Raw genomic sequence first — 13,288 nt, forward strand, 5'->3', positions numbered from 1 at the left:
ATTCCTGCACAAAAATCCTTTGCACTTAAAGTCATATTGTTCTACTCATCAGCAGTCCAAATTAAGCAGATTTGGTCTCACCTGATTTTGAGCCAGTGAATCTTGCCTTTAGGCTCTCCAGAACTGCCCTGTTTGCTCAGCAGTCACTGTCCTGGCTAGTCTAGGAGCTCAGGTGTGAAAGTGCCAGCTGTAACTATTTTAAGAGAACCAAGGAGCAGCACTGACCAACCTGAAAGAGTTCTTGCATAGTACATTACCTTTCCATACAGTGCTGAGAGGGCTCAGCATCAGCAAGCTGCTCTTGGTTCCTCTGCTGGAGGAGTTGGTGTGATGGCCTCTACAAAGTGTATCCTCTCTTCCTATTAAAATCTTGGAGAACTGAGGGGAGAGTTCTGAAAGGACAAATGGATTTTCTTTACTGATTATCCTTTGAGGAGCTGCAAATTCCACTGAGTTTTACCTAAGACAGTTGTACAACAACCTTAAAGAAGGTGGGACCTCTAAGCAGCTGCCCATGCCTAATTTCCCATCTAGCAGAGCCACCTTTCACCCCCCTGTTCCTGCTCCCAGAATGTGGTGGGGATGTTTTAATTTGTTTTGTCCGAACTTCTCATTTTCACACTCTCATTTGTATTGTAGTTGGATGCAAGTGATTCAAGCTCCAGCAGCAATCTTTCACTTGCCAAAGTTAGGCCAAGTAGTGATCTTAATAATAGCACTGGACAATCTCCTCATCACAAAGTTCAGAGAAGCGTATCTTCCAGCCAGAAGCAGCGGCGGTACAGTGATCACGGTGAGCTTTTCTCATTTTCAGCCTTGCAGAGTACAGTGGCTTCCACTTCTGCTCAGTTTCTGAATTTGTCTCCATCCCCCAACTGTAAGGAGGATGACAACAGCATAGTTCACAGCATGGTGCTTAAATATTTTAGTGAATAATTTATTTTTTTAAATTGGTTTTGTTATAAAACCTTCAAAAGAGCTTTTAGAGGAGCACTGAATACACCAACTTAATTCTCTTGTTCTGCCTTGTGTTGTCCCATAAATTCCTGACTGTGCTGGCAAAATCTTGTTACACAAATTGAAGAGAATGTTGCAACCCCCTTTTTCATGAAAAGCACAGCACTCCTCCCCCATGCTCTTGTATGTCTGTTCAGCTTTTGTTTTCTTTTGACACTAGTAGGTCAGCTTGTGTCTAAAACTTGAAGAAATGTCAGTTTGCCAATATTTCTGGTTTCCTGTTTCCTGAGGCTAGTGTCACTTGGTTGTCCCCCAGGAATTCAATTTCTGAAGAACAATGACTCTGACAAACTTACAACTTTTCTGCTTAATGAGAGTGCAATGTAGTAGATTAGGATTTTCTAAATGTCTTAAACATCCTCCTGCTCAGACACTTAACTCATGAAAGGAATCCCAGTTTAGGCATTCTCTGCATTCAGAGGTTGCTTTGTTTGGGGAGTCTTCTGGGATGCCAGTTACTGGGGTTTTCGATACCTGTAAAACATGTTTTAGCCACATATTATATATTTATATGTTTCTGCATTTATATGTATTCTTTATGTCTGTGTATATACATACATACACTTTTTGATTAATTCTTACTAAAACATTTAACTAAGAAGTTGATGTAACTTGATGTTACAGAGGTAACATCCGAGGTGTGAGATGTCAGAGAACACAATCCTGACACACCCCACAGACTTTACCCAGTGTCCAGGAGGCTGTTAAAGCAGGAGGGAGCTTGGCACTGTTGAAGGGGCTTCCTCATTCTCAGGTGTGGGAGCAGTTGTGTGTTCGTGGCACATTTGGGGAGGCTGAGCCACTGCTACTTGTGCAGAAGCACAGAGCAGCAGCCACCAGTGCTGCTGTGTCCCCAGGCTGTGTCACCACCTGCCTGTCTCAGGAAATTGGCTTGAGCAGCACATGGCAGCTCTGTGCTAATGAGGAATGCTCTGGTTTGAATGAGTCAGTTGCTTGTTAAGTCTTTAAGATGTCTCTAAAGTATTTTTCTAGCAAGCCAAATGAGAAACCTTAATGAAATTCTTGGAACTTTCATGGAAATCAAGTGTACCTTCACCTTACAAGGTTTTTGTTTTTCACAATATTCTACTGTTTCCCAAAATACATCTATTTCAATCATTTAATTATCTTTTTGCAACTCTGGTTCCCAGTGTTAACTGTGTTGGTTCTCATGTGTGATAAAAAATAGTCACCGAACTTCTGAGAAGAAAAATCCTTTTCCTGTTTCTTTTGTTTTTGAAGCTGGACCATCCATCCCCTCAGTAGTGGCATATCCTAAAAGAAGCCAGACTAGTACCACAGACAGTGACCTCAAAGAGGAAGGAATTCAGTCAAGAAAATCCAGCAGTAGTGCTGTTGCAGGAAGAGGAATTGCACCAGCTAGCCCAATGCTTGGGAATGCCAGCAATCCCAATAAGGCTGATATTCCTGAACGTAAGAAAAGTTCAGCTGTCCCTAGTGTAAGTAGAAACGTTTATTTATCAAAACCTTTAATTTTTTTGAGGTGTAAAAAAGTGTTAAATGTGTGATTTTTTCAATGGTGCTGATTTTACTTTTCGTTTATCAAGAGTAAATGTAGGTATTTTTCTCTTGCAGTGTCAGCTATTCAAGTTACCTCTTAATAGTCTTGAAGTAGTCAGTATTCATAATTAGCATTAGTAGGTCTTAGTAAACAGATGTGATTTGGGTATTAAGAAAAAGTAAAACAAAAAAAAGGTAGTTCTGTTACTCCTGATATCACCAACCAGTCCTCTGTGGCCTCTGTACAGAAGAATGAGATCTCTATTTTTGTTATCCTGTTTCATAGTTTCATGTGTATAAGGAGCCACCTAATCTTTGTCCTCAAACATTACTGTTTTAAGTCATAGTTATGTTGTTAAGAATATCAAAGAAATGTAATTCTAAAAACCCTTCAAAGATGTATTTCAGCCTGTATTCAAAAGGAGTGTTGCTGGCTTTTGTCCTTGTGGGCTTCCCCCACCTGCCTCTAAACCACAACAACAACAATAAAAATATACAAAGGAGCAAGATAGTAAATGTTCATGGTTTAGCAACAGGCAGTGTGCCAAAAGAAAGAAATTCCTTTATTAATTTTGGCTTTAACTTGTGTTCTCTGTGGTTCCTCCCTCAAAGCAAAGTTGGAAATCTGTTTTCACATAATGCTTCAGTCATGTGACATTTAATTTCTAAAACTTTGGGATTTTGTATTGAAAAACTTCCTGCTTTTCAGAAGAAAAATTTCTCAGTCCTTTATTTAACTTGTTCAACTTGCAACAGAACTTTTATTTTTTTAAACTCATCCCACAAAGCTGTCACAGTTCTTTGGTCATAATAATTAGCACCATTACTTACAGCAAATGAGAACATAACTTCCTGAGCTGCAGGACAGTGAAGCAAAAGAAGTGAAATGAAACTTGTTTTACTTTATTGGCCCTGTATTGTCAGTTGACTCAGTGGCTAGTAGTGACTTGACTCAAGGATATCAGCCCAAGAGTTTCCTTGGAAAAACACATCTTCTACTGTAGCAGCTGTTATTCATAAATGTGAACAAGAATTCAGAATTTTGGGGGACCCTTTTTGTTTTTGTGGTCCTCCACAGTTTCCCTTTGTTCTTGATCAGTCCAGAAACCATTCAGATTTGGTTTTCTCTTAAAACACAGTTCTTAGCTATTGAATCTCAAAATAGTAGGATAATCAAATCAGTTTTTGTCCTACTTTAGGCTTCACTTGGTATTGTATGGTGCCTTGTTCAAAAGATTTATGTCACAGTTACAACACACTTTACATTCAGTATCTTTTCATCTTCTATTCTGTGCCACTCCCAAATATTGGGGATTTATTCCAGTAGGCTTTTTTCAAATTTCTTACTACTGTACCTGAAATGAAATTTCTGCTCATAACCAGACAATGCTTCCCTGACTCAGTGTGCAACTGGTCCAGCTGATCTTTTACTAGCAGTGATACCAGGTGGTGAACAGGAAATCGGACTTGTGTTGCCACTCAATAATTAGTGTTTAAAATTGTCTCTGTTTATAGCTCTTCACACCAGACAGTTCAAACCCTTTTTTTTCCCTTTCCTTTTTCTCCCCCCTGCAAAAGACTGCAAAGACGACACTTTGGCTTTCTGGTTATTGGGAATGAAGGGAAGCACTCAAAAAATGATTTTTTAGTCATTTCCTGCAGCTGAGTAGGGAATTCTGTTTCTTACAGTGTTGGCATGCATCCAGAAGGAAAAAAACACAGGAGTTATCATATTGTCCTGAGGTTGAAAAAAGTTTGAGGTGAAGAGTTTGTTTTACTGAGCACTGAAGTCCTGAAATCTGTAATATGATGGAAAAGCACTGCAGAGATGTAAAAATATCCTATAAAAACAATTAACATTTTCACAGAACAGCAAAAGCAGTAGAACCAGTCCTTGCTGGAGACCCTTAGTCAGGTGTGTGCTGCTATTATTGAGTAACCTAGCATAAAAGCCTGCACTTAAGGATAAGAATTGTGCTTGGAGAGCAGATAGCTGAGTCTGGGACTGGAGTGAGGGGCTCCAAGCTGTGCTTCTAAAGTTGATAAGAGTGTTTAAACTCCTGTAAACAAAATTGTTCTGCAAGCTGGACAAGTACAGATCAAAAATCTTCAAGCTCTTTGGGCAAATACCACATTAATAATGAAAACCTGCTACAGACGTTGGATAGTTAGCAGGAACTGGTATATCTATGTTTTAATAATTCCTTGTTTGTTTCTTAGAGCTTTGGATTTTTTCCTTAATGTTGTAGTAAAGCTGTCCCAGAATCCTGAGAATAGCTTTGAGAAAACTGGAAGAGGAGAATAGGTGGTACATTTGAAAAGTCATCCAGGACCAAAAACCATACTAGTGCTCTTAACTAAATACATTGGTTCACTGTTGTAAGTCAGAAGCTTTTTATTAAAGTTTTTCTTCAGTCCTTCCCCTGGTGTCTCTTAATGGATATAGCCTGCCTGAGCAGTGCACACAAGACTCTCTCTAGGAAAAGAGGAGGACTCTGTACCACAAATTCATCCTTTGTGCAGTGACTGGACCTTGTGCATGTGCTCACAAGTCTCAACATGTGCTGGACTGTGTCAGCTCCTCCTGCAAAGAAGGCTGACAATGCCATGAAGGCAAACTTAGGCAGCTACCCCTGACCCTGGGAGTTGCCATTCCATCAGGGAATGCTGCTCTCACCAGTTTCCAGTGCTGTGCACCTGTGCTATTTAGTCATGTCCAGAGATTAACAGTCTGGAGATTGGCTGAACAAAAAGTCACAGCTGAAGAGCTTCCTTGATGAATCGTGAAAGGTCATACACTAGAAAGTGTAAAGGCCCCAATACCAAGACTATTCTTGCCAAAACTGAAATTTGAAACCTTGAAGTGCTTAAATCTCTTCCTCTGACCTCTGAAATCTGAGTCAAACAGGAAAAAATGTATACTGATGCTTCCATCTTTGCGTTTCAGAATGAGCTGGGAGAGCATGTCCTTGCAGTCCTCTGATTTCAGATATGAATACCAAAACTCCCAAACCTGAAAATGCATAGTCTTAAAAGTCTGATCTAGCACAGAGATTGCCATCTTGTCTTTCCAGATGTGCCACATGACAATACATTGTAATGTTATGTGGTGTTTTCTCAAGGGAAACCAATATTTCATGTTCAAAGGGAGCAGGTGGAAAGAAGGAAGCCACTGATTATTGCGCTTATTTCCCACCAGAAGACCAGTGTTGGATGTTCTAGGTGCTTCATCCTCTAGTATGTTCAGAACACAGAACAAAATGATCTGCAAATACTGATAAGCAATATTTTGCTGTACCATTGGTTTGTGAGGCCTCCAAGAAGTGTCCTGCACAATGTGGCCTCCCAAGAGCAGATAAACAAAACCTCACCTTAGGTGCACAGCTTTCATTGCTGGCATGTTTAGTAAAGAGAGAGGAGTTTATACAGTGATAAATGTCAAAGTGGAAGAATTGGTGGTGGGGTTTTTAAAAATAAATAAATGTATATGAAGACAAGGGATGTATGAGGAATAAAGCACAAGGAAAGGGCCAGGAAGGCATGTGATGCTTGCCACATGCTTATCCATAAGGAATATCTAGTGAAGAATACTTGGGAACCCTTTAGACAGCTGCATGCATCTAACATGTTAATTAATTGTTCTGCCAATCTAAAATATCCTTTGTCTTTGTACTTTTTAACACCAGGAGCTTGTGCACTACACTGTACATTTGTGTAAAAAGATGTGTAACAAACAGGTCAGCAGTCCCTTAGACAAGATGGCTTCAAGGTTAAATAGGTCAGGGAATGTGTTGCTTGAGACTCCCTAGATAGCAGATATTTTGCCTTAAGGCACTGGAGGAGCTTTTGGTATTTATTGAGAATACTCCATTTTAACAGTTTTATTTCAGGTTCGGAAACAGCAAAGGTTTGGCTACTCTGCTTTTGTGCTTGAACTAGTTTTTCCTTTCTTTTTTTTTTAATCCTTCTTGCCATGATTCTCTCCTGTGACCGTTTATGCGAAACCTTTTCTTAATGCTATTTTAAAATCCGCTGAGTTTCCCTTGTCCGTCATAGCATAATTCTTCAAAGAGCTCCAAAAGGTTAGTTGAGCATGAAGTCCCCTGCCTGATTCTTAGTGGCCCTCCTTACTCAACATGTGCTTATCCAGGTGCTGACTGGTCATTCCCTTAAGCTGACCTCCTCCAAGACTTTCCCCAGCAGTGATGTTTGAAGTTTATAGCCTTTTTTGCTTCCTGCTTTGCCCCGTGATCCTTTTCTTTCAAGAAAACTTTTCAAGTTTTTTTTCTACTTTTTCAACCATTTGCAGTTTCCTGTGTTTTGTTCTTGGGGTGGGGAGAAAAAAATACAAAGGCTTGCCAGCTTTTACTTCCTCTACGACCTGGGGGTGCATGTTTGTCTGGACCACCCTGCTTTTCCTACAGTAATTGCATCTAACTTTTTATAATTCTGTTATCTGTGAATTACCTGTAGCTTCTCAGTCGTTCCTGGAAAATTGACCGCCAACTTGGGCATATCTCCACCCTCTTTCTCTGTAAAGACAGAGGCAAAGTAATTCTATTTCTTTTCTCCCCTCTAAAGTAAGGTCTGTAGTTTAAGTCCCCCTGGTTCTCTTGTCCTCAATGTATTATGCTTGTATTGAAATGTGTATTTTAAAAAATGTCTTACTAAAATTCTCTGCAATTTGTCTCTTATTCTTCCCTGTTTTTAAAACTTGTCTAGTGTTTCATAGTATCTTAATATTTAAAAGTCCGTGTTTATCTTCCCACTGAATTTTGCCACATTTGTTTGTTAAGTCTTTGCTTTTCCTGTCTTGTTTAAGGACATGATTTTAACTTAAAGGAAAATTCTCCAAGCTACAAGTGGTAAAGTATTTTAAAAATAGGCTATAAAGACACAGGCTATGCAGATGTAGAAGAATGCTGTATATACTCAGAATTTGTAATTCGGAACATTTGTAATTAAAACCTTTAAGGAATATTAATTCTGAGCCATCAGTATGAAATACAAGAACAACTTGTTAGAATTATTTTAAGTTTTAGAGCTGTGTAGAACTAGCATTAAGTAAAAAGCCTTCTATTATATGCAGACTAGCTTCAGAAAAGCCTTCTGTGGGGAATAACAAACCTGTGTTTTTTAATTGTAGAATAATACTACCCCTGGAGCAATGACACGCCGCAACACTTATGTTTGTAGTGAAAGAACCACTGCTGATAGGCATTCAGTGATACAAAATGGCAAGGAAAACAGGTATATGAAATGTCTTCCTATGGTGTATGTCACTTGTCTTCACCTTTCCAAAAAAAATTCTAATGCCTAATTTAAAAATAAGTGGTATTCTAATGTAATGCATAATGAAAGGTGAGTACATATCTTTGGTTATGGAGCACCTGTAAGTATGTTGGGGCTTGGGGTTTTTTCCTATATTTAATTTTATAGTCTTTATACTTAAAATGTAAAAGGAAGTTTCTAATTTCTGGTTAAATACATGAAATATTTATAGCAGCTTCATCTTAAATGTGTTTTGAACTCTTGTGGCCAAACAGCATATGCTTGCAGAAGAGCCTTGTTCAGTGTCAGACTACAATCTTGAGCCATTCTCTTTTTATATTTCACTCTAAACTTGCTTCACTGGAATTATTTGAAGTACCATTTTTGTTGCAAAGTCTCAGGGAAAAGGTAATTTTTTCTCAGCGAAGATGAAATGATGATCCACCATTGTCTGGGACTAACTGTTCCTTGGTGATACTCTGGCAGTCTAATTGTTTCCCAGGCTTCACAGAAATCAGCTACTTCCCTCCTCAGGCTGTCTCCATATTCTGAGTGAAAACAGTCAGAGAAATAGCACATTTCTTTTTAATTTGCTGAATGAAGGCCTGAGTAGAGCATACAGTGGAACTGGAGCTAACCACTGTATGTGTTGGCACTGTGGTCACATCTACTGCCAGCCTGTGAAGACTGAGAAGAGCTGTCAGAAATAATATTATAGTGAACAAAAATATCAGGTATAGAGTAGCAGCTGGGAGGAGCACCACCAAATTCCCTGCCTGGCTGAGGTGTTTTAATTTCCAGCCCTTCTTGTCAGAATTTTACTGCTGTCAGAAGATGGTAACAATTAAGTAGCTAACCCTTGCCAGGAGAGCACTCAGATAGCTGGTACTTAAAAGAATGTGAACCCCTCTACTGTGCTTCCCAATTTTCTCCAGCCCTTCCTAATATGATATTTTGTAAAGGGTGGGAAGAAAATACCTATTTTCTAACTTGTGTTTTTGCACAAATTTTTTTCCCTCCTTTTGGGAGTTGATGAGCAATTGTGATGTTGACTGGAAAGCCTGTCTATTCCCTGTTTAATTCCTGGAGCCTAGGGATAAAGAGCATGATTTTGACCCTGTCTCTTCCTCCTAGCTTTCTGCAAATGGAAAGTGCTTAAGGGAGGAGTCAGGTGTAAGTTTGAAGATTGCCAGAAGTGTAATTGGCCAGCTGGGCCTGCAGTCACCTGTTTTGTGAAGTACAGCCCAGCTCTTCGGTGCTGTCCCTTAGTGTGCCTGTCTCAGCCTTCACTGGTTACCCCTTGTTAATGTTACCAAATTGTTTAGGGTAAAGGTCACCATCCTTTCTCTGATTTGATATGTTAATAGCTTTTTTCTTTCCACTCTTTGAAAAAGTTAATCTTTCTGTCTGTAATAGTTTCGATAAATTTTTATTACTTGATTACTTGGTTTAATACCATTTCTATTCATCCTTAAACTAATATCTTGCCTACAGTTTCTTTATTACATTTTTAAAAGCTACTAGATATTGTTTACTAGGAATGCTTGAGATTTAGATGTTGCCTTAATTTGGAGTAAGTTCATACTCATAAAGAGCTATCTTATGAAATAATTTTATTTCCTCAGCTTCCAGTTTCTCAGGAAACTGATGTTTTCTGGTTTGTCACATATAGACCTTAAACTCCAAGTTAAGATTGAGTAGCACTTGACAACTATATTAGTTGTGGTTTATATTCATAATTAGTTATCCTTGTGTAATTTACCTTTTATTGTAAATATGATATTTAAACATCATTTGCTTTTTCTATAAACTATCCTTATTTGGGTCATTTAAAATGTCTGAATTATATTTGCACAGGTAAAAAATGTCTTTATAGCTTTTATCATGCATTTTATGATTATTACATTAATTACTTTTTATAGAGGTTAAAACCAGAAAAAGTAATGAGAATGCATTGCTAATTGTATTACAGTTGGAGACCTTTCATTGTCTGAAATGCTTCAATGCTAAACTGCATGATCATTTTGACACAGTTTCAGAATTACTGTGATTTGGCACAGAATTCAGAATTTGCATCTGAATGTATTTTGTTGCTGTAACTGAATAAAGCATTGACTGGTCACATAAAGTGCAGGGACCTTTAATGCAGGAAAAATCAACATGGTGATTGATGGAACTGGCTCTTCAGAATTAATCTTTAATGCTACTGTACTCTCAGCTTGGCAGAAAGTAACTCTAGAAACTTGTTCTTTTTTCTTCTGTAAAGCAAGATCTGAAGTTGAACCTGGGCTTTGTACATATCCAAGGTTTAGTTAGAAGTTACTTCTGTGCTTTTGAAATGTCTTTTGGTGGTGAATGTTACAGGCTAGAGTAATTGCTGTAATTGGTTTATTACAGATTAGATTTTAGATTTTCCATAGCTACTGAGATACTGACTGACTCAGTGAAAACTTGGGAGACTTACCATAAAAGGCAAGATGCACGCATTTAAAATCTCTATTTTTTCTGTAGAGAAAGTGTTAAAACATTGGTTATTCTGCTTTTATCTTGCACATTGAATTCTAAGAAGGCATTATTTCTGAAAGTATGAAACCTTTAAAGAATCAATAGTCAGTAGATCTGACGTTGGAGACAGTAGTCTTGAGGACTCATGCCAGACTGGTAGAAGCAAAGAGTTCTGAGTCTCCCATCTCTCTTTAATACATTGTGTGGCTGACACAGGCGTTCTGCTGGAGACAACTACTTTGGCTTTCCTCCAAGGCCTGAGCATTAATTAACGCACTTGGGGACTCATGAAGCACTCTTCATAATGATAGGCAATTGCTTTAAATCATTTGTAACACAAATGATTTACAATAGCTTCAGATTTTTAATAAGCCTTGGCACTAATTGGTGATTGTTAGTTCACTGTTCCTGTGTTCCCAGGCTAGTAATCCAAAGAAGCTGATTTCTAGCAAAGCATCAGAGGAGGAGAAGGTCCTTTATTGATACCTTTAGATGTCACATCTTTGGAGGCAGGTGACTAAAAACTTGGGTCTTGTGTTGTAAAACTAGATTCTTTATCTTTTGCAGTAAATATAGAGGAAATGAGCTGGAAGAGCTTGAGAGACTAGTGACCAGTTTTGTGACTTCAGGGTATTAGTTTTGAGATGAATGTTCATTTTCTGAATATTCCTTAAAACCCTGGGGTAATGTAGATGCTGGGCCTGTATCGAAGGCTTCATTTTAAGTAGTGCTTTAGTTGTCATCCTGATGGATCCAACATTGTTGAGATGCATGTGTGACTCAGATGAAGTTTTTCAGATCCTGAAAAGTTAAAAACAAACCAAAACCAAGTATGTTTTGCTAAGCATTTTAGCTAACAGTTCAGATGTCTGAGCTGTGTGGTGCTTTGCACTGGTGCTTTGGGAGCCAAGCCTGAGAAGGGGGAAGCTGACACTTGTAGCTGCACTGACATTCTTCTCTCCAGAGTCTGCTGTACCAGAATTCAGTAACAGGATTTGAGATTTTGTGTCTAACCAAGAAGTAACTTGGAAGTGAGCATGCAGTGTCATGAAACTGTCACTGAGAATTATTGATTTCTTAACCTCGAGCAAAATTTCTGAATTATAGCTGTCTTACTTTTAAAGCAAACTTCAGGTGAATGAGGTGGTAGTGTAGTCTGAAAGGCCCAGAACATCTTGTGGCTTCTCACTTCTCTCCTATCCTTATCATTACTAGATAATGTGAAGGCTGCAAGGAGTATTTTGGCCCAAATAAATAAATAAATTTAATGTTCCTATTTGAACATACCATGCAGCTGGCAGCTTACTGGCCATTCTGCTAAGACAGTGCTCTATACTTTCCTTCAAAGCCTGAATGGTAATTTGGAAAATTTAATGTTCATGGTCAAAGCAATACAAGATGCTCTTCAACAGTCATTCTTGTTTCTTCAGGGAGCAGCAAGCATGTTCAGTGCCTACTACACGTACAGGTTCATTATTAGCAGCTTTTTTCTTTTGGCTTCTCTGGAGTTGTTAAAGATCATGGTATTTTTGGCTTTGATTGTACCTGTGAAGTCTCTCAGTTATCTGATGTAGATTTAACAGCTTGCCCAGCTTTCACTAATTTCTTTTAACATTCTGAAAACAAAGGATTTTGCTGTAGTAATGGAGCTATCATGAGTCTTTTGGAAAGTGCATTTGGTGGGGGTTTTAATGCAGTTTACTGTTAAGAGCAATACAAGTTCCATCAGTGCTTTATCATAGAGCTTTGGCATAGAATTCTGAGTTACTAGGTTCTGTACATCAAGGAGGCTATTGCACATCAAGGAGGCTATCACTGCAAACTAATGCTAATGGTAAGAGCATGGGCACATAGAGGTGTGCAATGCCATGTAAGTAAGGATGCTTTTTAAGGGGATCTTTTAGACATGTCCAGTACCATGTAAGTAAGGATGCTTTTTAAGGGGAGTGTAGGGCAGTTACTGCTGTTACCTAGAAGAGGAGGGCTGTTTGAATTCGTGTTTTTTGATAAACCAGTTAATAGAAGGAAAAGTTTGCTTTTTTTTTTCTATGCAGTAGTTTGTTGTTGGTCCATCATGCTCTTCTTTCTGCCTCTGCCTGAACCCAAACCCCCTCGCAGCCTGACAGAAATGTTCGCTTACGCAGCTAGCCCTGCTTCAGTTTGTACCACATCCTTCTCCAGTGTTCGGCTGCGACATCAGAAGTCGATGTCCATGTCAGCCTCTGTGCACACGAAGATGATGTTGCCTCCAATAGACAATGGCGCAGATAACTTCAGGCCTATGTAAGAACCAGAAATCGTTGTGACACTAACTTATACCCACTGCTTCTTAACTTTGTGCTGTGGAATTTTAGTCCTAGATTGTTCTAGTATATTTTGCCCACAAGATGTGTGTTTCCTCATTTTTTTAGTCTCGTTTACATTTGTCTTGTGGTGTGTCAGGCTGTCTGTGACATAATCCTGCAATAGTGAACCTTAATTTTTTCCTATTGTTAGGAGTATTGGACATTCCCTATTGTCAAAGTTTGTGGGAGACTTTAACTGTGTATCCCGAAGGACTTCACTACTTGGAGCAGTTCGCTTGTAGAGAATTTTGTGTAGGATACTTTCAAATTAATTTTGTGTAGGATACTTTCAAATTAGCAAGACTTTCAAAGATGTATGTACAGAACGTGGAGGGAGAGACATTAAAGTTACCTATTCTCTTTCCTGGGAGGAAACTTTACCGGTCTATTCTTTTATCAGTCTTCTCAGCAAAACACCGTAGGCCTGGTTTATCTGGTCTCTTCCAGGATACTCCTGTTGCACTTTTCTGCCTATGTAGGTTTCTGTTTCGGCAGCCTCTTAATCCTAACTTCTTATGAATTTTGATTCCATATGGTGCTGTTATAACGTTGGTATTTCCAACCTGGGCCTATATCAAAGTGTGTGCTTACGCTTTACCGTAGACCGTAGCGTTTTGTGTTTCCTGCTG

General features: G+C 38.8%; 1 protein-coding gene across 1 annotated transcript in view; it reads left to right on the plus strand.

Annotated features, from left to right (window-relative positions):
* Positions 1-13,288, plus strand: part of MARK3 (microtubule affinity regulating kinase 3) — a 53,744-nt gene that overhangs the window by 28,529 nt on the left and 11,927 nt on the right. Inside the window, exons 12-16 of the mRNA XM_031066185.1 lie at positions 640-793; positions 2,260-2,477; positions 7,685-7,788; positions 10,207-10,281; positions 12,433-12,597. Coding sequence (XP_030922045.1) covers positions 640-793; positions 2,260-2,477; positions 7,685-7,788; positions 10,207-10,281; positions 12,433-12,597 — 716 coding nt within the window. The remainder of the gene's footprint in view (positions 1-639; positions 794-2,259; positions 2,478-7,684; positions 7,789-10,206; positions 10,282-12,432; positions 12,598-13,288) is intronic.

Source organism: Geospiza fortis, unplaced genomic scaffold (genome assembly GCF_000277835.1).
Source record: "Geospiza fortis unplaced genomic scaffold, GeoFor_1.0 scaffold23, whole genome shotgun sequence".
Classification (NCBI taxonomy): Eukaryota; Metazoa; Chordata; class Aves; order Passeriformes; family Thraupidae; genus Geospiza; species Geospiza fortis.